This window comes from Temnothorax americanus, unplaced genomic scaffold (assembly GCF_048541705.1).
Source record: "Temnothorax americanus isolate GAGA-0224 unplaced genomic scaffold, ASM4854170v1 Scaffold31, whole genome shotgun sequence".
Taxonomy (NCBI): Eukaryota; Metazoa; Arthropoda; class Insecta; order Hymenoptera; family Formicidae; genus Temnothorax; species Temnothorax americanus.
Window position 1 is genome coordinate 1,917,994 of NW_027509453.1, and position 26,429 is coordinate 1,944,422.

Genomic DNA, 26,429 nt, shown 5'->3' on the forward strand with positions numbered 1-26,429 from the left:
TATCTTCGTCGCGAGACTTTTATTTCCTTATCTGGACGGCACGCGAATTTGACCGTAAATGAGAACGCGAAATTATACGAATATTTTACCGAGAGACTCGCGAATTTTTGGCCAGCCCTGATCTCTTTTCGCCCTCTTTCTCCTTCTCGTGGCTCTTAGCCACTTTCACATGGCGCGCAGCCTTCCGTATTTATCCGTAGTTTAGCGGTACAAGGGTTGAATGTCGCGCAACACGATACAACCCCCTTTTCTACCGCCTCGCGGACCTTCCTCGCGTATCTTCCGACCTTCTTCCGACTCACCTCCGGGGCCTTCCTGTCATCCCACCGTTCTCCGGACCCTCCTCCACCCCCCCCCCTCTTCTTAATTGCCCCGGCGCGCGGCTCGGTAAAAACTCGTTAACCATTAGATTTATTTTCTCTCGCCACGGATATTTATCCCTCTCCCTTTGCTATGCTAAAAACCGCGCGGTGGTTGTATCACGTTTAACGCTAGATTTTTTTTACACGTGCGATCCTCGTTGGCCGCGTACGGATTGATGTGCCTGCGATAAATGTAAATCTGTTTGCGCGTGGGATGTGGAGGTGGTTTTATCCGCTTATCGCGCCGTATTTTCGCCAACACGGGGCGCTAATTAATTACCGTGCTCGCGGTATTTACGCGATGTTTTTTTTTTTTTTTAACTTCTTCCGCGAGAGCGTACACGATCGGTATGAACACTCCTGAAAATCTAAACCTAATGACTGACGATTTAATGGTATCACATTAATTCAAATTGATCTCCATTTCATGCTGGTCTCTTTGTCGCAGTGTTCGATGTACCCATGGCAACGATTAAAGGTAAAACGATCGGGTCAATATGTGGGAAAGCCTATGGGAATTCCTTTCGGCTGTAATTTCAACTCGTTTCACGACGCGTTTACATGTTCACTCGTCACACCTGTAAAATTGTGGTTTCCGATTTTCATTATAATGATCCATTCGCGCGAAACACTAACGCGCGCACACACATACACACATACAAACACAAACACACTATTTACACATATATGCACATCCTCGCCTGTTACGCAGTTTTCTCGAAATACGCGAAATTATGATAGCGTTATGGCGCGAAATTATGACGGCGCTTTCGCATTTTTCGTGCGTCTGATACACGTTACCTATTTAATTAACGGCGCGTCATGTGAAATTGTATATTGCTGAATGCAGACAGAGTATCGCTGCCTGATTGATCTCGCGACGCAAAGACTGTGAAATGATTATAATGCGGCTCTTGTTCCTTTTTTTTTCCTACGTCATGAATATGCAATTCATTAATGTCTCACGTCGCGACAGTCATAATAGCAACAGTCATGGAGATGTACGATGATGTATCACCGAAGAGCGCAACGCAACAAACGCTTTCGCCTGTCGATCGCGGCTAATTGCCGCTTCTTAATTTCGGAACGCTCTTCTAATTAAGCAAGGTTCGCTCCACACTCCTCTCCGAATACCTCTCCCCTCTCAGATTCCCAGTACAGCCTTTCTCTCTCTCTCTCTTTCTCTTTTTCGTCGGTAAACATCACCGGCTGGCGAATCTCCAGAAGGACTTTTCACTCTTTGTCTCTTTTGCGGCATTAAAATAGAAAAGTGGGACGGCGCGCGGGACGGTCTTTCGCGGCAAAACCCCTCGAAAATCGGCTCGCTCTTACGAGATTTTGTACTCGCGATTTTTTCGTTCAGTCTTTTTATCCCGTAGCAACTTTCGCATTTATTTTAGTTTCTTTCACGCATAACGAAAAATACATCACTGTAAAATATTTTAGGATAATATCTCCGCACTTACCGCGATTTTCACATTAACATCGATTATTCTTACGACTATTTTACTTCGAGTAAGCTTCGTGTAATTTTCATATTCACGCGAATCCATTTTCCGATCACGCGCGCTTCGAGCTTTCCTTCTTTCTCACACTCCGAGGCATTAATTTTTTCGACCCCGCCTCCATGACTCTTTCCGTCTCTATTTTTTTCTCTCCGTGTTCGATCACCAGCGCGGACACTAATGAAATCATTCCCGTGGCGTTCTCGATAGGGTGGGATTTGTACCCCCATTGTACCGACGCCCCTACGCGCTCCTTTTTTTCCGCTCGCCTAGTCGAACGCGTTCGGGGTCGACCCGAGCCCGAGCCTCCTATTGGCACAACACGGAGGGTGCTCCGTCGTCAACCCTCGTCGCGTTAGGTAGATTCGCTTTTTTTCTCCCTTATTCTCGCCTCACGTCGTTCGTCAATGACTGATTTTCACGTACGTGTGTTACGCGCGAATTATCAGCGCGCGACTCTTGGAAGTAGATTAATAACACGGGATGGCGATGAAGAACGAGTCGCGGGGTGACTAGCGATGCATATTAATTCCTATCGATCGCACGTTTTTTATATATTTTTTTCGGGTCCAAGAACGAAACGACCACGAAGGGGATGAAAAATCATATAACTATTTAATATCTCTGGAGCATGAGAGAGAGAGAGATATTATCACGACGAGAAAATTGTTCTTGAGCAATACAAAAATCTAGAAGCTCTCAGAGATATTTTCGATGTCTTTTATACATCCTTTGGACTTTTGCGTTGTTCGTGTTCTTCTCATCATTCGACCGAAAGCTCCGAAAGCAGCTATGAGTCAGACGCGAACGGAGAAAGGGAATCAAGAATTTCTGGTGCCTTCCTTATCGGGAGACAAAGCGTTCTCGTCTCGAGAAAATAACGTTCGCGCGAGCGAGCGAGCCGAAGCGAGGGAGCGTGCTCTTTCTTTCGGACGAAAGAGAAGGAGGAGATGAGCAAGCCGGTGAATATCTCTTAGCGGATTCCGCGAGCCGCGCTGGAGCCGAACGAACAGCCCGAGTATCGTATACCGAAGGTTGTCTGCCGCCGAGTCTCGCGGCCTCGTCACTGCTAAAAAAGCCAAGGAAAGACGGCGGCGGGAAAGAAAAAAAAGAAGGAAAGAAGGAACGACGGGAGGGCGGGAGAAAAGAATTGCGCACCGCGCGCAAAACGGCCTTCGGATTTTATCGCCGCCCGAGGAAAAGAGTGGAGCCCGCATGTTGATTATTGGCCGCATTTAAAATGCGCTTTTATAAATTGTAATTCGTAAAACCGTGAAAAAAAAATCAGAGCAGAAGAAGGAATATAATTCTATCGTATATACAGGGGTGTTATATCGTGCCACATATTAATAGCGTATTCCGAAGATTATAATCACAGTTAAAAATCCTAACATGAAAATGTCGAGATCGTAATAAATTTCAAGCTATAAGTGATCGATAGTTGGCCAATAGTATTTCGTCAATTTTTCGCGCTCAGATCCGTAATTATAATGTGATATTAAAAATGATATTTCAAACTGGCAATAAGTACGAAGAAACTATAAAAAATTAGGATAAACTTAGTGCACAATAAAAATTAATATATATAATCAATAGCATATTTTTTATTAAATGAATTAATTGAAATGTGCTATATTAATTGAATATTGAATATAAATTGTTTTACCATGCTTATGACTTATACATATTTAAAACATTTCTGAGTATTGATTTCTTTTGCAATATATACGTTATTTAATTTTGGAAAAATATAGATAGTTCAAACGCACATTTTAAATTCTATTAAATTTTTTTTTCCCAATGAAAAAAGAAAAAAGAGAAAGAATAAAATAATTCCTCTACCAAAAAAGAATTTAATTATAATACAATAATATATTATCTATAATATATTATATTCTCATAATAATATTATATTCTCATATTTTTTTGCTACAGAGTGCTTGGCAAAGTAGAAATAATATCTTTAGTAGATTTAGAAACAATTTCTTTTTTACGAAAATTATTATCATTATTTATCACATTTTATCAAGACGATTCTACTTGTAAAATATTTCTTATAATTCCTTATTTATATTCTCTTGTGAGTTTTTCATATAAAAATTTCAAGCAATTGATGTGCATTTCATTAATGAGATACCAATAGATGATCGATACAACGAGCTTGGTGCATTTGTCGATCGACAAGTAATTGCATAAAATCCAAGATTAAATATTGCATGGCACAAATCTATCTTATAGCTTATCCATTTTAAAGCAATGGATCTAGGAGATGTTACATTTATTTGAAATCTTAAAGATTCCGATACGAACATGTATCTACATAGATCCATTACTTCAAATCTGTGGTATGTAAAATACTCATCGATACGATGCGCAACAGCGGAATTGTAAGCTATACATCGCAGATTACGATGAGGTGCACGATAAAAGTGTATCCAAATTATAATATTTAAAATAATTAATATTTCAAGAAATAATGGTTACATAAAATATGTATAATTATGAACAATTATTTCAAGCATAAAATAATAAACTTATCCAAAGATTACTCCGCCGTCGTCGGCGGACCTCCTCTTAGATTTCTTCATGGCACTCACACTACACACTTGCGAAAACACGGCTAATTATGATCGCCCGCGCACTAATTACCGCACAATACAACGATCGCGCAGCACTTTATGCGATACTGTAAATTAGTTTTCGTATCATTGTTACGAAAAAATAACACGGGAAAAGCGTGATCGTGCAAAGCTACGATTTGCTCGACATTTCACGTCAATTAGTGCGATGGAAGAATTTTTAACGCAGATAAAGATTTTAATAGATTTATCGACGTATACGAACGAAGTTATGTTACTTTATTGAAAAATATTAAAATGCATGTTTAACTACGGCTAATTAAATACGTCGCAATAGTGCTTGACTTAATTTAATTTATTCTTTGAGTCGATATTACTTTGAATCGTTCATACCTATTAACGACGGAAAAATCGCTAACAACTTTACTCGCGTATTGTACAACGCGACACGATTAATTATGATAATATTACTGAGAACTATTCATAAGGAATGATCGCGTTTACTCCTAGTACTTGTCGCGATGGCGTCTCGAGAAATAATACATATCGAGTGGCTCGCGTCGTTACTTACCTGCCGGCTTGCCGTTTCGCCGCGCGAACGTAAAAAAAGTTATGCAGTCGCGTATACAGAACAATATGCCGTAAAAAGTAAGCGTAAGTCGCGTGCCACACAAATTATTATCACTACGAAATACATATACGCCAAGTATACATATACTATCTTTTGCAAGTCAATTATTAATAAACGATACATATTCACGTTGAATCGCTCGATTCCGAGCTCTCAATTCAAAAAATAATAAGTAGATGAAAAATTTCAACTGCGATGTAAAATATATTCAACTTCGAGCAACGGTTCGAAGATATAATTGTGTTACTGTAAATATTACAAGACAGTGATAAATCCTATCTCGATTCTCATTCGATATCTATACTTTGAAAGAATTGATTGCGCGAAATATCTGTTTCGACAAGTAGACGTCGCCTTATAAACTGTTATTAAAGTTAACATTTTAAAGAATAAAATTTCGATCGAAAAATACTTATATAAATTTATTATTATTATACCTTTTACCGAAAACCATCATTTTTCTAGGAGAATGATATTCTGTGATTTTAATGAACCATGAGTTACAATTTTAAAACATCAAGAAAATAAAATTAAATTGCTCGTGGAGAATGTACTCATTTTTTCTTGAATTATTAAAATCGTTTAATTCCGCTTTTCTCTTAACGTAAAAATTTAGTCACAGAATAATAATAATAATAAATTAAACATTCCTATTTTCCGGTCATAAAACGAAGATAAATTACATTTTTCAAATTCAGATTTAATATTAAATTTAATAATTGTTTTCGAGTGGAGAAATTAATAAATTCTTCAAATTTTTTTTTATTAAAAGAGAAACTTAAATAACATGTAACTATTAAAATGTGTTTGTTATCACCTAATTGCTATAGCACGGACACATCTGCATAAAAAGCTAAAAGAAAATAAACAGCTGATCAATAAAATTATATTAAAATTAATAACAAATCAATTGCGTGTAAACATAGACTTGAACGCGCAAAGTTTGCGCAATACTATTGGCCAGTTTTTATTATTTATAACGATTTCAAATCTTTATATTAAGTTTTTTTTCAATTTAATTGCAATTTTTAGAATACGCTGGTGGCTATGGTTACCGTAGGGCGTTGTATACATTTAAACGTCGCAAATCACGGATGATATCGTATTGATTGTACGCACGAGCATAACAAAAAATCTCTCGTCTTGATTTGTTCTAATAGAATCGTTCTGCTAACGAGATCTCGGCCCTCGATCAAAGATGGTCCCGTCTCTATGAACACAAAATGGCCACATCGCGGCCGACGTCACGCACCGCTACGCGTGTGCTCACACCCACTTCCTTTTTACGCCACTCCCTGACCCGGGCCCGCGTCAGGCCTCGAGGAACGGATAATCTACGACCGGAATCGCTGGAAAAATCGAGGAACCAATCGGCGATAGGGTGCGAAAAAATCCGAGGGAGTAAGCGTGATCGTGTCGGCCGAGCAGTCGACCAATAATGTGATCAGATGCGCTCAATGAACAAAGGATCCGATAAAATTTATAATTACCGCCGCTTAATCGGAGGACCATCAAATACTTAATCACGGTTAAATCAAATACCAATTTATTTACAGTGCGATTAAAAATATCAGACATAGACGTCGCTTTGCCAACCATTGTATTCCCTCCCGTTATTATTCAGCAATTATCGATTATTTCCGATATAGATTAGCGCCACTGAAAATTTATTCAACAAACGAAAATAAGATTATTTGCAAATTTACGAGTAATTTCGATGCACACGAACGCTTTCAACCCTCAACAAAAATGATCAAATTAAAGGTTTTCCTTTCCACATTTATCTCGCATTTCGATACAATCGAAATGTTTTGAGGTATAAACAAAGAGTGCACGCAGAACCTATCGCGGTAGAATCTCCGTATTTTTGACGAAGCGATGATCCCGGGGCAATACAGAAAACCGGCGGCTCTGGCAGATATATGTAGAGCCTCTTACCAGGGACCAGGAAGTACGGAATTGGGAATAGTAGCAAGAACGGCACGCAGCGAGTACACCGCGCGTATAGCCTCGCGAGAGAGATGAATCTGGTCACGGCGGATCATAAAGTCCCTCGGGGATTCGCCCACGCCGCGTCCACTCTCTCGAGTCGAGAGAATAAATTGGAGGAACGAGGAGAGAGCGAAAGAGAGAGAGAAAAAAAAATAGAGAGGAAGAGAGAGAGAGAAAGGAGAGTGGGAAAGATAGGGAAAGAGAAAGAGAAAGAGAAGGGGAGCGACCGTGGCGAACGGGATGAAGAAGAAGGGAAAGAGCGTCAGAGAAGTCGAGGCACTCGCGGCGCAAAAAGCGAGGATGCAGGCAAAAAAGGAAGAGCGCGACGAAGAAACCGGTTTTTTCCAGTTGGGCCAGGTCGGGGCGTCGAACCTAGGGACCGCAGCCTCCCTCCGAGAATAACTTACATGCAGCGGCGGCGGTGGCGGTGGCGGTGACGGCGCGGCGGCACGGCCAGCGATGCCGTCCTCGTCGCCGTCTTCTCAACGCGCTCGCGACTGAACCAGGTTCGGGATAAAAAAGGAAATAGAAGGCATAAGTATGTGCCGGCGGTCGGCCACCCACTCTCGAGTTTATCGTGGGACAAGAGTGGAGCCGAGCCAAGCGAGAAGAAACACGCGCGAGAACAAGCGCGTACGCGCGAACGATGAAACCGAACAGGAAAACCGGAAGGAGAAAACCGAAAATAAATGCGACTATGCGACGAGGCGATTATCGTCCGATTGGTATCCTTCCCCTCCTGCTCTTTAGCTTTTCTAATAGCGTGGCATGCCGTCTCGCTTGTTTACGAGCGGGAAGAGTCGGGATTGCAGAAAATCAGGATTGCGCCGGCATCTGACACATCGTTAAAAATGTCGAGGAAAGGAGGAAGTACGAAGAGGCTTTAGATGAGCGTGTAGGTACTTATAAAGAAGATACACATCTCTCCTTCCCTCCCGACACAAGAGAAGAAGTCTGTAAAGGCGAGTGCGCAAAAATAAATCCGCGTTTAAGATGCGAAAAGCGGAAAATCATAGAGAACAGGACAATAGAGTAGAGAAGAGATAGAAGATGCGCGTGTGAGAAAAAGGCGGCGAAGTCTAAAAAAATTTCGAAGTCATTGCCGTCAGAACTTGTTTTAGCCTTGTCCCGCTCCGTGTCCGTTGCCCCTCAACGCGTTCGCGATTGTCCCAGGTCAGGTATAAAAAGAAAGACGGAGACAGATTCAGGGCGTGGTATGTGGGAGGGAAGAGAGGCGAAAAAGTATGGGAAAAAGAAGAAGGAGAAGTTGCGAATCGGAGAAGCAAGAACAGGAAGGAAGAGAGGAATGGGGGACCCCGAAACTGTTTGGGGTCATTGCCGTCCGGTCTCGTTTTAGCCCGTTCCTGCCCGTTCACAACCTTCTCCTTCTTTCGCGCCTTTTTTTTTCTTCTTCTTTTACTGCCGTTTTAAGCACTCTTTCGAGCGAGGTACGGCCGCCGCCATGTTTTTCCTCGAGCGCGTGTATACACCTACCGCCTTGTATGCGTGCAAGCAACCTTCGCGTGTTATTCGGATAGAAAAAGAGGAAAAGAAAGAAGAGAGACGGACTACGATAAAAGGGGGGACGCAACAGAGAGGACAAAAAAAATGACGCGAGAATAATGCAATCGGTGCGAATCGGTTCCTTACCGCGTGACGCGCCAGAGAATGAAGGGAGAAAAAAGTCATTCTATCTGGCACTAAGGACGTCGAATTTCATTTATGATTTCATTTTAATCCTGATTTTAATATGGCCGTTGGTAGCACAGCAAGTTCGGTATAAAAGATAAACCATACGATAGATCTTGTTTAACGTTAAAATGCGCAAAGCAGAGAAAAGAAGAGAAAGGAATGCGCAGATGCGAGCCAAAAATGTGTGCTAGCAGCGACCATGGTAGTTAAAACTGATGTATGGTACAAGCTAGTCATTCCATGCTTCGCATTCCCGTTCATGGGTGAGGTCGCACGGGGTCGATCGGAGGTCCAAGGTCGATGAAAGTGCTCGCTTTGTTTTCGCAACGCAACGTCTGGCATCGGCCTTTAGGTTTCGTACATGCATACACGAGGTCGATGCCAGCAGCATTAACCGATGAAATCCCTGATCGCGCGGTTAAGGATTAATCCGCTCCGATCGTTCTCCGGACCCCACGCCGCGCTTCCACATATATTTGTCTGTCTAGGCTTCGCTTCAAGTTCCCCGAACATTGTATCTCCACGTTCCTACACCCCGAACCGAGTGCTCTGATCTGGCGTTAAAGACAATGTTTTTAATCGGTCAAGACTCTTCCTACATCTCTATTTTTACATCATGAAATTCCGAGATTACAAAATTAGAATCAATAACAAACGTATTTGAAAAAAGCGTATACATGGGCACAGTATTCCTCATAACAGCGATATGTTGGAGATTACGAACGTAATTCCAATAATGTCGAAATTTACATCTTACTCCTATCCCGTAATATTCCAAGAGCTACCTATGCCTTTCCAAGTATCTTCGCCGACGATTCACTTGCCGCAATCTAGCCATTTGCCAAACGTACGATACAATTCTTTTTTAAAGCAATATTGATGATTAATTCATTTTAATTAATAAATTTCTTTCGCCAGTATATATAGAATAACAATTAAAGTAATTTAAATCGACCTGACTGGCAATATATATAACGTCTTTCCGATATGAACATTGAAAAAATTTATTCTGTTTATTATACACCGTCGACCTAATAATCGGTGCTCCATCTTACAGTTGTTATTGCGATAAATATTACCACAGCCTCAGTGGTCGAATTGGCACGACGCGCGACGCCCGCACGGTATACGGGAGGTTCCAGGTTCAAACCCTGGCTGGGGTGATATTTTTTCGCAATAAAATTTAAAACTATTTAATTTAGAAATTACATCAACGGACCAAAACTATGGTCGAAATTAATAATGTCTCGATATCGATCTGAAAAAAGTGCTGTGTGAATCCGACAAACCAAGTTGGCTCACGGTTTTTTCAATGTTCATATCGGAAAGACGTTATATATATTGCCAGTCAGGTCGATTTAAATTACTTCATTTTAATTAATTACAACATATTGAAAAAAATATTTCAAGATCAAAGTAAAAATATAAAAGGTTAAGTGTTTCTCGTTCGATAAGCAGTGAATAAATTGCGGTAGTAAATGGATCATTATTAAATGAAGATATCGCGATATACGCCTCAAAAGAGAAAATTTCGTCTTTTTTTTTGCTGTTTCGTTATCTCGATTCTTTTTCGATCGCACTTGACCGACTGGAAACCCAGCCAGGGCGCGATACCACAAAGTTCCTACCAGACACACTCGACATGAATTCCCTGTGCAAAGGAGTAGTCCGTGGTGGCGGCGGTTTATTGGTGTCTTAACTCTCACTGGTCAATCGTTCTGTTCTGTGCCCTGCCTGTCCTGCGCTTCTGGTTCGCAACTCTGTGGTGGTATTCTCTGGGTCGGCTCTCTACTACCGGTGCGCCGCGTGTGCCTGCTTCCGGTACTTCCTCTTCCGGGCCCCCAAAAAAGGAGTTGCAACAGCGTATTGTGTTCCAGCAACACGCCGCCTTGATCGGCGGCCCGAACGCAACCAGCTGTCCAGTATGCCACAAGCTCTTCCTCGGCGGTGAGGCGCTGATGGAGCACATGAAGCACACCCACAAGGACCCGAACGCCTCCGGAGTTGCCAGTAAGTATTGAAAAATCGCGTATCAACCGCCCTCTCGGCCCGGTCGTCTATGTCTCTCTCCTTTCCATCTCGCGCGTTGCTTACCATCTCTCTCCATTCGCGCACCTACTAATCTTCGTTAACCATAACCGATCGATTAACTGGAATCCGAGCGCGGAGTCTCGTAAGCGGAGTGCATCGTTGCATGAAGCGAGCTTGAAAACGAAACCTTGACCGTATCGTTCCTCACCGATTAATTAACGAACATAACGTCAAATTTCGCGCTCGCACGTTAACTTTCCGGGCGAAAGACTTAACTCTGTCTACTCTAACCGCATTTAACTCTTCGCCAGAATCCTTAAGCAGGATTGCGAGGAGCCCCTTAAGGGTTCCGATAATAGAGAAAGAAAGAGAGAGACCGACATAGACACGAGAGCGGCGACGTTAATCGTGAGTAAGACTAAGAAAGAGGTGGAGCAACCGCTCGTCAAGACACGAAGGGTGGTTCGTTCTTTAGCCTTTAAGTACGTTTCGCATATGCATCCCAAAAACTTGCTTTGGCGCGGGCGATACGCACACATTGTCCTTGTTCACTTCTTCGTACTGGTTTTCGCCTGGGCGGGAAAGGCGTGTAGCATTTGGCACACTCGCCGACTAATACTTGGGTACTTCTCGCTAATACATGTACACGGTGCTTCGAGGGTGTCTCTCGTTCGACCTCTATGCGTGCCTTGACACATGCGTGCGCGATATACGTGTGCGGACTCGCGGACGTACAGAGAACAAAAGTCAACCTACTCTGCTTCTTCGTTCAACTTTAAAGCGAGGAATCGGCGTTTTATTCTTGATTGTGAGTGCGCCGACACGGTGCGCGGTGGTCTGCCACAGTGATCGACATGGTCGGCATTTGAAATGTGAACGCTAACGGATCGCGCCTATTGCGGGCGCACGTTGAGCATATAACGTTATCGTTATTTCGAGCCCAAGGACTTATTGTTAGATCGGAATAAAAAATCGACTAAGATTGACAAAACGAGTGATAACTTTTCATCGTTTTTACTCGATGTAACAAAGAACGAGTGTTTTTCGATATATATAAATAACCTTTTTTATCGACGAGTTTTCTTTTTTTTTTCTCTGTACGTTCGCATTCGTGCAACGCGCGCGAGTACGTCTGTGTGCATATCCTGGCTTTTTGGGCCAGCGACCTTGCTCGTGAAAGGGAGTTAAGCAGCGCGGTGGCGACGGCGCCGGCCGACGAGTACTCTGCGTGCCCGAGGTCAGTGCTCTCTCCTGGTCCTTGGCTACCCGCGTCCGTAAGGTCTCCCTTCGCCTTCGAGGTCGACCGGAATCTGTGCGTACGTACGCGCGCGCGTGCACGCGAATGCGTGAGAAATAAGGTGGGGGAAGAAAAAAAAAGAGCGAAAGAGAGGGAGAGAAAGAGAAATGTGAGAAAACATGAGGATGGTGAAGGAGTTGGGTGAGGAGGAGGCGGCTTTCGTTCCTTGGGACGCTTTATCCTGCTTGGCATTGACCTTGAAATTGTGTCGCCCTATTGTTCCTTCCGCTGACTGCACAACCTCCGTTGCCGGGGTTTACGTAGCGAAGCGACGGACCGCCAACCACCCGTGCCCAGTGTGCGGGAAGCACTACGTCAACGAGGGTAGCCTTAGGAAGCATCTGGCCTGCCATCCTGAGACCAGTCAACTTAGCACGAGCTTCAGGATGTGGCCGTGCTCGGTGTGCCAAGCCGTCTTCACTCACGAGAGCGGTAAGTATTTAGCCCACGTAAACGCGAAATCGGCGGGCCGATCGGGGCCCGACGGTAGCTCGGGGTTCGAAGTTGAAAGTAAATACAGTTCGGTTTCATTCTGTGCTGGTAAAACTTATGATTTTCGTTCTGTGGAGTATAACGTACGTCTACACCAATTAACACTTATTCGTCCGTATACGCGCGACCATACGATCGTCTTTCTATACTGTGACCACGTTCGTTTTCCTCTGGTGTTAAGGTCTCCTGAGCCACATGGAGCACATGAGGATGGACCCGAAGCATCAGTTCGCGGCGCAGTACGTGCTGAGCCGCGCGGCCGCCGAGAGGCGGGAAAGGGAGATTCTCGCGAGTTCGAGTTTAGGTATAACAGACAGACGTTTACATTTCTCTAATTGTTAATATTAAGAAATTTCGAGCGGCGTCGAAATCGTCACGTTGTTAGAAAATTACGACATTACACGACGCCGATGACCGAGCGGTGCTCTAACGCAACATCTTTACGCTGTACAGGAGCAGGTTTGGGCGTGTTGGGAGGAAGTCAGTCCGAAGGACCGCAAAATTTGCAACAACCACCTATGTGCCCGTCGCCGTCGGCCCATTCGGATAGCAGTAGCGGCAACGGAAGACTGTCGGCGGCCGGTAGTGAACCTGGTACGCTACGATACTTGTTCTACGTCTACTACTTACAAACGAACGCCCACCAAGTATCTAGATATAATAGATATAATATTGTCGCATTTGCTCGAGCACAGTTTGTAACCTCGCCGTTATTCACCTTTTTTTCTCTGATTTCGTTAATGACATAACTCTGTTGTGATGTACCATTAGTGAACTTATTGTAGTATACGTAAGCTAGAATATATATGAATATATATGCTTGAGTCGAAATAAAATATTTACGAATTTCTGGTCTGAGTAATAATTCTCTCATGTGAACGGCGCTCACTACGGTCTGCTATTACGGGCGACTTCCACTTCGGAATGTTGCCTTTTTAACGCTTTAGCGTGCCGATTTATATACCGACGCGGAATGACATATGCTACCTAGTTTCGCTAGTAAAATGTGCGTGAAACCCCCCCGCCTGTCCGTCGCCCTGTACATACTGACGAGAGCAGATTTTTGCGCAGGCACCGGTCTACTGAACAACAACAACAATAACAACAACAACAATATGGCGTCGCCGGGGCCGAGCGGCAACAAGCTCAGCGAGATACTGCGAACGGGAAGTCAACCGGGTTCGGCACAGCAATATCACGATGAGATGCAGTCGCAGCAACGTATGGCTGTCATGGCCGCCGTGTCAGCGGGTAAGAGAGAATAAATAAATGATATATAATAAAATCATGTTTAACGAGAACTAGTTGTGCCCCGATCTAGCAGATCGATCAAGCGTGCGACGCGCGAATCTCCGATGACTGCGTTATCACTTATCAATGCGAAATTGCACGAGAGGGGAAATTGCCGATAGCTTCGTTCCAATTATTGCCGATAAAACTTGATTTACAATGTTGTTTCTCCGCTCACGATGTTGCATTCGCGTTGCCCGCTTTTCTCGTGTCTTCGACGAGAACTCGATCGAGCGTTTATAAGTAGCGTTCGACGTGACTGCATTTGTTGCCGAGGAAAACGATGTTTCTACATTGCAGAAACGCGATCCACGATTATCGATACCTCGTGTGATATTACTTACAGCAAGTTAATTTAGTAAAATTTATCGCGCACGCAGTTTCTTTCGCGGAGCTTTGCGAGTCGTAACTTGTCGAGAAACTCGCCGAAGAAACGACGATAGGAAAAACAAATATCGGAATTCCTTACCGTCATCCTTCTCCTGCCTCTCTCTCTCTCTCTCTCTCTCTCTCTCTCTCTCTCTCTGTCTTCCCACGATGAAAGCGCGGGACGCGGTTGCGAGCTACCCTCCTTGACACGTGTTTCGCAGATCGTGGTTCACTCGCGATAGTCCAAGACTCTGAAACACATCGTATGAACTACTTAAAAATTTAAGATTGCGAAATGAGATGTACATTAAAATACACCTTACGATCTATTCATATTTGAAAAAGATTTGAAAAGCGCGGTATATATTCTTTATAGGCAAATTTTAAATCACTTTCGATGGTAAGCGAGATGTGAAAGCAATATTTTTGTTAGGATTGCAAAATTCCGTATCATCTAATCTCTCACCGGTCGACATGGCATCGCTGGCAGCGGCTATGAGAATGGGCAATAACGGTGACATGAGCGGTAGTACTCAAGGATCGACGGGACCCCAACAGCAGGGAGTGCAAGCGAGCGGACCGGAGCAGGCTTTGAGGATGCATCAGGCGGAAGCTCTGCTCCGTTCGCAAGCCGAAGCTGCCCTGAGACTCGCGGTAAGAAAAAAATTTAATTTTTCGTATAGACTATTTTTTAGTCACAAAGTTAAAAACACACGATTCAATATATTCACACTCATCATTTTGAGTATTCGGAACGTATGTTATAAACATACAAAAATTTAAAGAATAACGCATAAATTATATTTCTTGTTCGACGAAGAAATAATTTGAAAAAAAAATAGGCTAAACGTTTCTTAATATTTTTCCACTTTTCAATCTTTTTTCACATTTTTACACACAGGTATCTCAAGCGGCGGCAGCTGCCGCAAATTCTGCGGTGGGTGGCGATGTGAGACATCATTTGGGACAGCATAACGGAGGTAGCACCTCCGGCATGCCGGGACACCATACGAACCAACAAATGTCCCAACAGGATAACCTAACGCCGGATCTCGGTAAGTATTACAATACGGATTGGCGACATGCCTATTGCGCGTCCAAGTTTGAGCTCGAGGCTTTTTCGAGATGCGATATTGCGGTGAATGTCTTCTAACGGGACGTCGACACTTGACACCTTTCAGGAGAAGCGCTACGGCTGCAGGAGCAGCGATTAGAGCAGGCCCTCAGGCTTCACGGTGGCGACCCGCGCGCCCTGAGTTTCACTCTGGCTCATCACGTCGTCAACCAACAGAGCAATCAGCAACCATGAAAATTCAGTTACTACTGAGACGAGTGGACCATTTGGGCGTCGGATCAGACGACCCTGCAGCAGAACGAGCGCATGAACCAGCAGCAGTCGCAATCGTCGACTGAGCACTCAACGCCGTTGCACGATCAGCAGCAACAACAGCAGGGCCCGTCTTCCATCGGTCATCACCAACAGCAGCAACAACAGCAGCAGCCTGAAGACCGTGGTGTCAAGAGGAAAGCCGACGAGATGATCGGTAACTCCGAGAACGCGTAAAAGCGATTACGTTTGTTGCGGTCGACGTGACGAAACGTCATCGTCGTCGCTAACGTAATTCGCCCCTGCGCCCAAGTGTGGTCAACAGAATTTCACTCGCTGTCTCAGCAGTAAGAAAACGTCAAACAAACGCAAGAACTTCGTGAGAAAGAATGTGTACTTCGGTGTCTTCCTCGGGTAGAACCGATATGAGGCCGGACCTCAACCGGAAATTGATCGAGGGTATCAATCCTCGGTTGACGAACTCTCCGGATGGGACCGCGCTAGACGAAGGGAGGAGAGTGAGAATACGTACGTGTATAGCAAAACCGTTGCACGGCGCGAGGCGGTCGCAGATCGCAGTGGCGACGGTCGTCTCTCGCGATTCTCAGCGCGTTTTCCGCGCGGTTGTTCCGCGTCGTTGTTCCTACACCGGTCCTGGATCCAAGGATCTGTCGAACGGACTCCGCGACGGCGTTTCCACGTCGTCTTCGTGTCCCGTTAGGATTTTCAGGACACGTCGCCACTGCCGTACCACCGCCTCGACTTCCGAAACGTGCCATAATAACTAACGAGAAGCTGCTTAAAAAAAAAAAAAAAAAAACAGTCATCCCGGGCGTTCCGTTTCGGGACGATCCGGGGTGCGCCCCCGAGGTACTATGATCTTTTAGTACAAGAGCCGATCAAGCGGTACGCGACGGTGCCGAGGGTCCAACGGGCGATTCCTCGACCGTCTCGTGCTGGCCAGGCTCAACAAACCTAAACTATATATAAATATTATACATAGATACGTCTATCTCCACCGAACCGCGCTTAAAAAGGTTCCACCCTCTAAACCCCCTAATCGTAAAAAAAGCTCCCGTAATGCTTAAAGAGCGAATCGCACACCAATAACACCCCACGTACGCGGGCTCATCGTGACGTGTGTGCGTCGCGCGGTCGCGACGAACGTTCCACCACCGGCGAGTGGTGTCGTGTCGTCGCGTTGTACGGTTGTTAATTATATACGTACCGAAATCCCCTTCCCCGTGTGTGTGACAGACAGACGCGACGCAATCCGTACGGACGTTCTCTCACTTGCGATCAACGTTTCGCGCGACGACAAAGCGACGTTGACATTTCGCGCTGCACGAGAAAAGAGCGTCGTCGGAACGGATACGTACGCACACACACGAGCATACACACGTAAATACATTACACACACATTACACATATGTACACATGTACAATACATATATTACAAAACTCATCAGCAGCACACTTTTAAGGTGAAGATATAATGCGCGCAACTTGTGCTCGTCGGTAGCACGAAAACTATTAGCTCATAAGCGAACAAACAAAATATAGTTATTACAAACAGTTATATTATATATATTATATATACATACAGAGTATGAAGAGTATGACAGAGACAAAAAAAAACGGGCGAAACCCATTCACACTTACACGTTTAACTGAAGGTGCGGTAAGCGTGAAAGAGCGAGCATTTTTCGTGAGCAAAGCACGCGACGGAGAAGAGAGAAATAAAAAACTAAATGCTAAATATTATATATATTATATATATAAATATTATATAAATAATGAATATAGGGTCTATGAGACTAGGATAGTTAGGCGAAAGGGAAATACGAGTGAATGCGGAGCGCGCGCCCTCGTAAGTTTTACGTGGTCCCAAGCATTGTCGACGTGAGAATGCGATAGCACAGGTCGAAAACGAAGTGTGCGAAAGCGAGAAAGAAAGAGAGCGCGAGAGAGGGAGAGAACGTATACGTGAATGATTTTGGCGAATGAACGACCTTGGGATCGACGTAGGCGCGCGGGCGCGCCGTCGAGCGAATGTGCTGATCGAGTAAACGTGAATGCTTCGTGAGCATCAAGGAGGAGCGAATGCGAAGACGAGAGTGAGATTTTAGAATGGCGTGCTTCAGGTAATCTGAGGTCCTGTGATCGTTATAAGCGAAATATTTTTTTATTTCCGGGTAATATAATCTGAAACGCGTAAAACTCTTGCGTCGTTTTGAACTTTTACTTGCAATATACCGTTACGTTCTCGCAATACTTAGGATGAAGAAGAATAAGAAGAAGACGAATAGGAAATAAAGAAGGTGGATGAAACAAAAAAAAACAAAAGAACAAAAAGAAAAAGATGATACGAAGATGAGGATGACGAGGGAGAGGAAAAGTGTGAAGGAAAGTCCGTAGGTTTGATCGTGGAGCGAACTTTTGGAGACTCGAACCAACCCCTTGCCTCCCTAAAATACCCTTTTTCACAACGTCTTATCACCCCGAATCTCCAAAACCGACCAAATTTTCGTCCTGTTCATCTCTCCGAATCTTTGACTTGTATATAAGCTTATGGATCGGTCCACACTTTCGATGGGGTTATCTTTCGATGAGACCAGACGCGATGAAGACGAGACGCTGACCGTAAAACACATCGGAGAGTATCACGTTTGATGTTTCGTTGGAAATATTTTTTTCAGAGCACGAAGACGCGATTTCCAAAAGAAAGTAAAAATCGACGGAAATTTCGAGAGGCGATTGAAAAAAAAGCAATGAAGAAAGAAAGCCAAAGTGTGTTGAAAAGTCCATTCGATAAGCAATCATCTACGACATGATTCGATTTCTTCGTTTCTTCAACTGGCAATCGCGGACTGATAGAGTGCGAAATCGAATGGTAGCGTGCCGAATTTATTCACATCTTTCATCAATGTGTCGACTGCGTTACTGTTGTTTCTTTTCGGAGACTCTCGACGAGACTTTTTTCGTTCTTGACCGGCTCATTTTTGAAAATCACCCCGAGCCTCTTTAATCCTCGCTTTCCATCCGAAAATTCACTCTTCGCCTCGTTTGCAAAATGTAGACTTTCCAAATTTTGCCGAACAAAATTTCGCCTACGAATGTAACCGACAAAATCTTTTCTCTCGCCACTTTTGGAAATCATATTTTCCGGGAAACGAACAATGAGAAATTACCTAACACAAAAATTTTCCCTTTCATGATATATATATACCTCCTTCCCATCTTTCATGTCCATTTGTTCGCCAATTACGAAAATAACCTAACGTCGTCATCTTCGTTGAACGTAAAAGACACGCGCCGAGAAACCGCCGGATAGCCAGGCTTTTTGACCATCTGGGACAAGAGATGAAAAGATCACTAAGGATTCATCGTCAAAGCTACATTTAACAATCGCACTTGTCTCGCGATCGGAACTCGACGGACACATCCAGCTTGTTTCCTTTCGGAAAATTTTGCAAAAATTTGCCCTTTCCTCGAAAACGTTCTCATTGTCATTAGGATCGATTTTTCGCAAATCGTAAATTCAGAAAATTCGGGAAATTTATAATCTTTAAATTTATTCTCATCTTTTTGGCGGGAAAGAAAGGAGTAAGCGGGTCTCCTCGAGTTCCGGCGATCGCAACCGCGGGTCGATTCATTGATCGTTATTATTAAAGTTTTTGCGTTACAGGGCGTTTTTTCCTCGGATTAAGTAGTATGTAAATACACCTTGATATCACAAGCATAAACTGAGAATTTACTGGTAAACTTAAACGAACGTACATAATGCGAAATAGGGTTAGTTTCTATGTAAATACCTAAAGCTGGACGAGTGCATACTCCTCGTTCACGCAACCAACGATAATCGTTTCTTATCGAACCAGAGCTTCTGTTCGTCGTCGGCGCGTGCCCGCACGATGATCGGCGATCGCTTTCGTCTTCCTGCCCTTGCCACCACCCTGAAGGGGTGGATTTTACACCTTCGGGGAAGGATCGCGTGCGGAAGCGTTCGCTGTTCTCTCGGGCATCGTCGATCGGGAAATTCTTGTTTTTTTTCTCTCGACACTGATACTCTGATACACTGATACACTTACACACAGACACACTCATACTATACGGCATTGCGATGGATTGTACAGTTACGATAGGAAAACATCTAATATAAAAAAAAAAAAAAAAAAATCGTCGCACATTTCGACGCCCACCTAACACCGTAGGGATCGATTTTTCGAAAAATTACCATCGACAAAAAAAATCGCGTATTGTTTTTTGGATAACAAAGAAAAATCGCGGATAATGAAACATATGATAAGTAGTATAGCAAAAGTTTATAGCGCTTCTGTGCGAAAGATGCGAGCGTGCTGCACAAAATTGAGAATGAAAGGGATTCGAGAAAATCTGGAAGAGAGCTCGTATGCAAATTTGATAGATTTGGAAATCTGTTTAGCAAAGGGAATGCCAGTCAATATCGGCGAGTCTGAGAATGGAGCGAATGAACAGAACTTTAGTTAGGCTGAAACTGTTAGCACGTGTCGCGCGATCGATCGAAGCGCGGAGCAAATTCTCGTTGGAATTCGCGAGTCGTCCAATAACGATTTTCGAGTGAATCGTAATTTAATTTCACGGTCCTTAATCGAGCGTCGAGATATATCGAGAACGGTGCACGAAACAGGTAGAAAAAGAGCGCGAAAGAGCGAAACGGAAGGATGGAAAGGTCAGCGTTTACAAGTTACCACCATCTCACTATCACCATCACAAAAAAAATTAATAAAACAACAACGAGACCACAATACAAAACACTACCACCACTACCACGTCGAGATCCTTCATGATGAAAAGCGGTCATGAAACGATTGACAGACGACTGTTTTCGACCGGTGCATCCTGCCGTGTGCGCCGAGGGTTGCTATTTCAATCAGTAAAGCGACGTAACGATCGGTGGGATGGATCCTGATCTTCCCCCGATCGCAATTCAATCGCACAACCCCGCGCGAAGAATTCCCGAGGCGCCGGCCCGTGCCCCGCGAACGTGTACCATAATTTTAAATTTATAAACGAAAGGTAATGCAAAAAAAACACAAGCGCGTTAAACAATAGATCTAGTAGTGTATGTTCTGTAATCAACTGAGAAGTAAGCAAGGATAAAGATAAAGAAAAAGTAATAATAAAAAAATGCGGGTCACCCCGCGAAAAAAACACAAAAAAAATGATTTACAAATATATTGATTTACATATGCCCGTAACTCGTAAGGGGGTCGGTGGCGCAAACGCGCCCGCGTGAGATTTTCGGGCTCTACGACGATGAGGGAGAAGAGGAAACGGCGGGACGTACACGGTGTCCGCGAGTCGCGACGCAAGACGAGCTCGCGGTCGTAAAGCGGAAGCGGATAAGGCGCGAAAGACCGTGGAAAATCTAAAGAGACGGTTGGGTCGTCCGTCTTCGTCGCGAGAGAGGCAGCGAGCCGCGCAAAGACGATGATGAGGGAGAGAAGAAAGCGGCTGATGTGCAGTGACGAGAGATGCAAGAAGAGACGTAGGCTCACACGAACGCCTAACGACGGGAGAATCCGGAAAGGAAAACCCCGAAGCGTCACGGACGACCCGAAAACGTAAGCGTCCCGACCGTAGCCCACTCGTGGAAACACGACTAGCAGGTAGTCGAAAAGAGGCCCATATAATGGTAATGATAATGATAAATATATATATACGGAAAGGTATATATATATATATATATATACATATGATGAAGAAAATCCACAGCGCGACGTCGCCTGCAAAATCGGCCCTACCCATAATCTTAATCTCTTTCATGTAAATTTGCTAAATGTTTAAATAATCTAAAAAGTGCCATAGCCCGGATGCGCTGGTGCATACTCCCAGCGCATACACACTTACAAATACGACTCGACCTTCACGAATCAAACGAAAAATCCGCGGATACGCGCGCGCAAACGCGCTCGCGGCCGCGGTAGAATTGGTATTCTCGCCAAGGAACAAATACAGTGTAACAACAGTGACAGAAACCAACGCAAACAAGACATCCCACAAGATGAGCGTGTGCCCCGCGACGCGGGGGCACGCCCCAACGAAACACAAGTTAAAGCGAAGTTGCCCTGGTCCCACGAGCGTGCAACCCCGCGCGCTCAAACAGTTCTCAATACACAAGCACGCGTGCATGCGTGCGTGCGTGCGCGCGTGTTCACCCACATAATACACAGTGCAGTAATACAATTTTACACTTCTTATACACTTAAAGCACACTTGTCTACACTTAACTACACACGCTACGGATATGTAAAGCTAATTAATTTTGTAAATTGTCTAAAAAAGAATTTTTGAAAAGATACGATTTGGCCCTGTAATAACGTTATATTTTCGCGCGCGTCATGCAGGAAACGCCGATCCACCTAAGAAAAGTCGGCCTGGCCTTGAGAGAGAGAGAGAGAGAGAGAGAGAGAGAGAGAGAGAGAGAGAGAGAGAGAGAAAGAGAGAGGGAGAGAGAAGGAAACCTGCTTTTCAGGCGGAGACGCGTCTCCTCGGGCGCCGTTGGAAAACTTTGATCGATTTTTCACGGTAATTTGAGAGAAAAGAGCAAAAATTAGTGGATGATATAACAGACACGCGTTTGTGCTCGTAGCGCTACGTAATACGTATAAACGCAGCAAAATTTCGCGGCCTTTGGCATACGTTTGGATGCAGTACCGATGATGAACGGTGCGTGCATACTCGCGAGAGATACGCGCGAGTGCGCACGCCCAAAACGCATCCCGGACTTGACACAAGAGTACCCGGATGTGACGTGTGGGCGGCCTCTTTGTCGGGGTTAAGTCCCGACGACGGACAGGTGGCGAGGTGCCAGAGAATTTCGTCAATGAGAGTCAATGAGAAGTGAAAGAGAGTGAGTAAAAGATTTCGAGTGACGGACAAAGCGGCGAATGAAGTTCGAGACGAAGTTCTTAGCCCTTTGATCGCGAGGTACAGAGAGAAAGAGAAAGGGAGGGAGAGAGAGAAAGAGAGAGAGAGTGAGAGAGTAGAAAGGCACCTTGGATGCCACCGAGAGACCCCTGTTCCACGAGACGCAATCACGAAAGGTGTAATAACCACATAAGGAACACACAACCAAGAGGAATGTGGCAGCGGCAATTGCATAAGGGCCGTTGTTCGAGTGCGGCTTTACAAGCAAAAACCGTTGGTTTGTTTTTGATCGGGTTTTAATTTTTTAATGAAATAATCTCACAACGCGCGGATATATGTCACGTACGATCGTGCGCGCGCGCGCGCGCCCAGCGCAAGGATTTTGCGGTGCAGCTGAGATTGTGCGGCAATATTTGTTGGGGGCAACGGCACGACGTACGACGTATGTGCATATTATTCGCGGCAGTGTGTATCGTAAGTGCGCAGCATATGATAAAACCGACAGTCTAGCAGTGCGAGCGCCTCGGCGGCATTCGCGTCTTCACGCGGTGACCCTGACCGAGCCTCCGTGATTAAAAACCGGAATAAGTTGTTTAAATGTCCACTATATAAATGAAAGAGCCATAGTTGTTAAGGCGGTGGGTTCCGTCGTTCGGCGAGTCGATTCGACCTCACATCGCACACGCGTTCGTCCTGGCCCCAGAGAGATAACTTCGAGAGAGATGACGGCGGCGAGTCAACGGGAAAAAACGCGCGAGAGACAGATGCGGAACGACCGCGAAAAACATTTGGCATACCGGCAAAATTCCGAGGTTCCTGGCAGATCGAAACAATCGAGGTGGCCGAGACAATCCGATTTGGGAATTTGGCGTCTAAATGAGACGTTCGGCAATCAAATTTTGATTAACTTTAGTCCATATTCTCGACACTTTTAACATTAAACGTGACTCTCTGTTTCTCATTCTTGTCTCTCAAGAGAATGGCTTTCAATGCTAAGAAAGAATAAGAGTTAGATGCCACGTTTAACGTTAGATGTGTAGCGAAAATATGGATATTTATCTCGGCTATCAAGCGGATGGGAAAGAAAGAGTAGGTAACCATCATCGGGAACGGAGAGCATCCAGAGACTCTAAACCTTATGATCGATCGAAGTCGTGAAGAAGTAGCGACTGCCATGATCCCCAACAATCCACACAATTGATAACGGTCGACGACGACGAGCGTGCGGACCCATCGCGCTGTCTCGTCACGGATAGATCATGCGAGCGCGACGTACCGATCGTATTCGATCGGCTCGATCATAACGCGTGGTCTTCCCGTGGCGAGGCGATACTCTTTTCAAAATATTCTTCATACTTCCGTTCAGGAGAATGTGTTTCTTTCAACCTGAACCCGAGCAACCCCCCGCATGCGTGTCCGAGATGAAAGGCCGAGTCCGTTTATTTGGCAAATCGAAAAAAAAAAAAGAAAGAAAATGATAACCGCGAAAGACATGGTGAAATTATGACGTATATGAATTACGGAAAATTGCAAATTTATCAAAAGCGTATAACTGAATCGGCATAGAAAAAAAAAGACAGAACACGAGAATGTGTGAGAGATGAACCAATATATTGTCCGCTAAGTGGGTGCCTTCGTCAGGGTTTTCCGTTACAGTAAACAGACAGTTCTCAAGTATAACTCACAATTAGTAGTGCTATAGTAGGACAGTAATCACAATGTACCGCAGTTAAACAGTTAAATAAGTATGTATACGGGAAGCACGTGGTCTTTTTCAGTGTCTGCAGAATCTCGTCGTACGCTAACTACCGTTAATCGGGTATAGTGGCACGACCGGAAGTATACCGGATTCATTTCGTGTGCAACTTCCTACCGGAACCTCTCCCGTCCCGATCCACCGTTTGGCTAAACGTTTCTACTCCCTCTAACCCAATTTTTTGGACCTCGAACGACCGGCGCAAAAATAGATTCGATCGTATTATCGAGAGAAAACGTATCCTAAAGGCAAAATTCAAAAAAATCTTCCATCCTCACCAACCGGTCGCTCGCAACCTCTCCTTTCACGATTCAATCGACATTTAACAGATAAATATGATAATAAGTGTACTAAGTGTCTGTAGTTTAGCCAACGTGTACGTTGTATACTCTGAGATAGGCGCGAGAAAGCGAGCTGACGATGATGGGACGCGAAGCGGGAAGAGATAGCGGGAGAGAAAGGAGGAGAGAGATAGACGATTGCACGGCGGAGCCATATTTAACTAACTGATAACGATTAATTAATTACAGTAATCATTCAAGATGACTTGATTAACAGTTAACCGTACCGCATACACACATGAATAATTATTAATTACACGTACTCCAGTATATAAGTAAGGGCCGAGCGGTAGCGCCGCGCGTACCGCGCGCACCGCCTCTATTCAATAAAGAAATCGCGGAGGCACTCACTACGGAGATCAACGAGCAGGGACTTTGGGACTCGGACGCGGATCGGAGGGTACCTGAACACGCGAGCCGGGATTACAGTTCGAAATTATCCGTCGAGTATTCAACGTGAAAAAAAAAATAGAAAAAGGAAAAACGCCAAGTTTCGGCGACTTTGGGAAGCCCGTCCGGCACTTCCGACGTCGGATGGATCAACTGTTCGACTTCAGGATCGTTTCAGCCTGCTCGACAAGAATTGCGACTGCGTTCGGGCAACGCGTGTTCAGGTGTCCCGCACCCCGTTATTTTATCGATCTTTCAAGTGCAACGTTGAGTTATTTCACTTACAGCGTTGTTTTTCTACACAATACAAAATACCCTACCACCCGTCCCCACCGGCGAACCAATCCACCTCATCACGCTCCCGCAGGAACAAAGAATCCTCTTCACCCACCGCCCCAAACCACTCATCCCCCCGCATATACAATGTTGTCTCACGTCCGTTCGCGATACACTTGGTTGCGAGTCCAGCGGCAGCCGCGCTCCGTACCTTAGAGAAAATTTAAAGGTGTTGGGCAACCCTTTTCGATTTTACCAAAAGAGAATTTTGAAATGCTTATGGAGATATCGCCCATTTATTTCTATATCCTCGAGAAGTATTTTGGAAAAGTTTAGAAAATTGATGCAAAAAAGTGATACAATTTATACTATTTATACTATTCTGATGCGGTAATCTCGACAACGGAACGGAGCACGACTTGACCTCGACTCCGAAAAAAAAGCGAACGTTAAGTTTCAGATGTCAGACTTTTACGTACAGTTAGTTACCGAGTAATACAGTGCAAGTTATCGTTAATTTTCGACGCGCAGCCTCGTCGCGACGAGGGCGACTTTACAAACGTGCGAATCACCTGCACGATTTTCTCGCGCCGAAGAGCGCGACGAGGATGCGCGTGCAGGTTTAATGGTATCGATTGAGTTTGGTCGAAGTCCCCTTTTGGGCAAACACACCGACGCACTTCCGGTCCCGCCGGCCAGCATCATTCGACAGAAAAAAAAGAAAGGAAGAAAGGGAGGGGGGGAACGATCTCGAGCCTCCGAGAAGATCGCGACAGAAAGGGAGCGATCCTCCGTTCGAAATTCAATTCTAGTCAAAAAAGGGTACAAAGCCGAGACGGGTGTCAACTCGGACAGGCGAAATCGGTACTTATTTAATGAGAGAAGAAAGAAAAAGGGCGAGAGAGAGAGAGAGAGAGAGAGAGAGAGATGGAAGGAGGAGGCTCGAGAGGGAGAAACATTCCATGGGATTGCGCGAGCGCGTATATCATCTCGGCGCGCAGGGAAGAGGTAAAGAGGAAAATAGAGAAAATCGACGAATTTGAAAAAAGGAGACAAAAACGAAATATGGTGCTGGAGACGCAATCTGTGGAATCGGCAGGGTGGCGGGACCGTACACGAGGAAATATCCGCGTTGCTGACAAAACGTAGCCTCTTTTCGTTGTGTCAAACCGCCGGCCAGGATCCGG

The 26,429-nt window shown here is 44.7% G+C and overlaps 1 protein-coding gene and 1 long non-coding RNA gene across 9 annotated transcripts in view; one reads left to right on the forward strand and one right to left on the reverse strand.

Moving 5' to 3' along the window:
• The window catches only part of Dati (zinc finger protein datilografo), an 83,231-nt gene extending 58,178 nt beyond the window's left edge, over window positions 1-25,053 (forward strand). For 2 of the 3 annotated variants that reach the window (XM_077412934.1, XM_077412936.1), the window contains exons 5-13: window positions 811-840; window positions 10,612-10,771; window positions 12,354-12,521; window positions 12,763-12,885; window positions 13,035-13,175; window positions 13,641-13,832; window positions 14,674-14,894; window positions 15,142-15,295; window positions 15,422-25,053. In XM_077412934.1, coding sequence (XP_077269060.1) covers window positions 811-840; window positions 10,612-10,771; window positions 12,354-12,521; window positions 12,763-12,885; window positions 13,035-13,175; window positions 13,641-13,832; window positions 14,674-14,894; window positions 15,142-15,295; window positions 15,422-15,549 — 1,317 coding nt within the window. In that variant the 3' untranslated portion in view covers window positions 15,550-25,053. The remainder of the gene's footprint in view (window positions 1-810; window positions 841-10,611; window positions 10,772-12,353; window positions 12,522-12,762; window positions 12,886-13,034; window positions 13,176-13,640; window positions 13,833-14,673; window positions 14,895-15,141; window positions 15,296-15,421) is intronic. The other variant, XM_077412937.1, reaches the window with a different exon arrangement.
• The window catches only part of LOC143901042 (uncharacterized), a 258,202-nt gene that overhangs the window by 218,195 nt on the left and 13,578 nt on the right, over window positions 1-26,429 (reverse strand). For 5 of the 6 annotated variants that reach the window (XR_013257956.1, XR_013257950.1, XR_013257949.1 and 2 more), the window contains exon 2: window positions 14,341-14,491. This is a non-coding gene — a long non-coding RNA (uncharacterized LOC143901042). Of the gene's footprint in view, window positions 1-7,476; window positions 8,735-14,340; window positions 14,492-26,429 lie in introns of those variants that run through there. The other variant, XR_013257948.1, reaches the window with a different exon arrangement.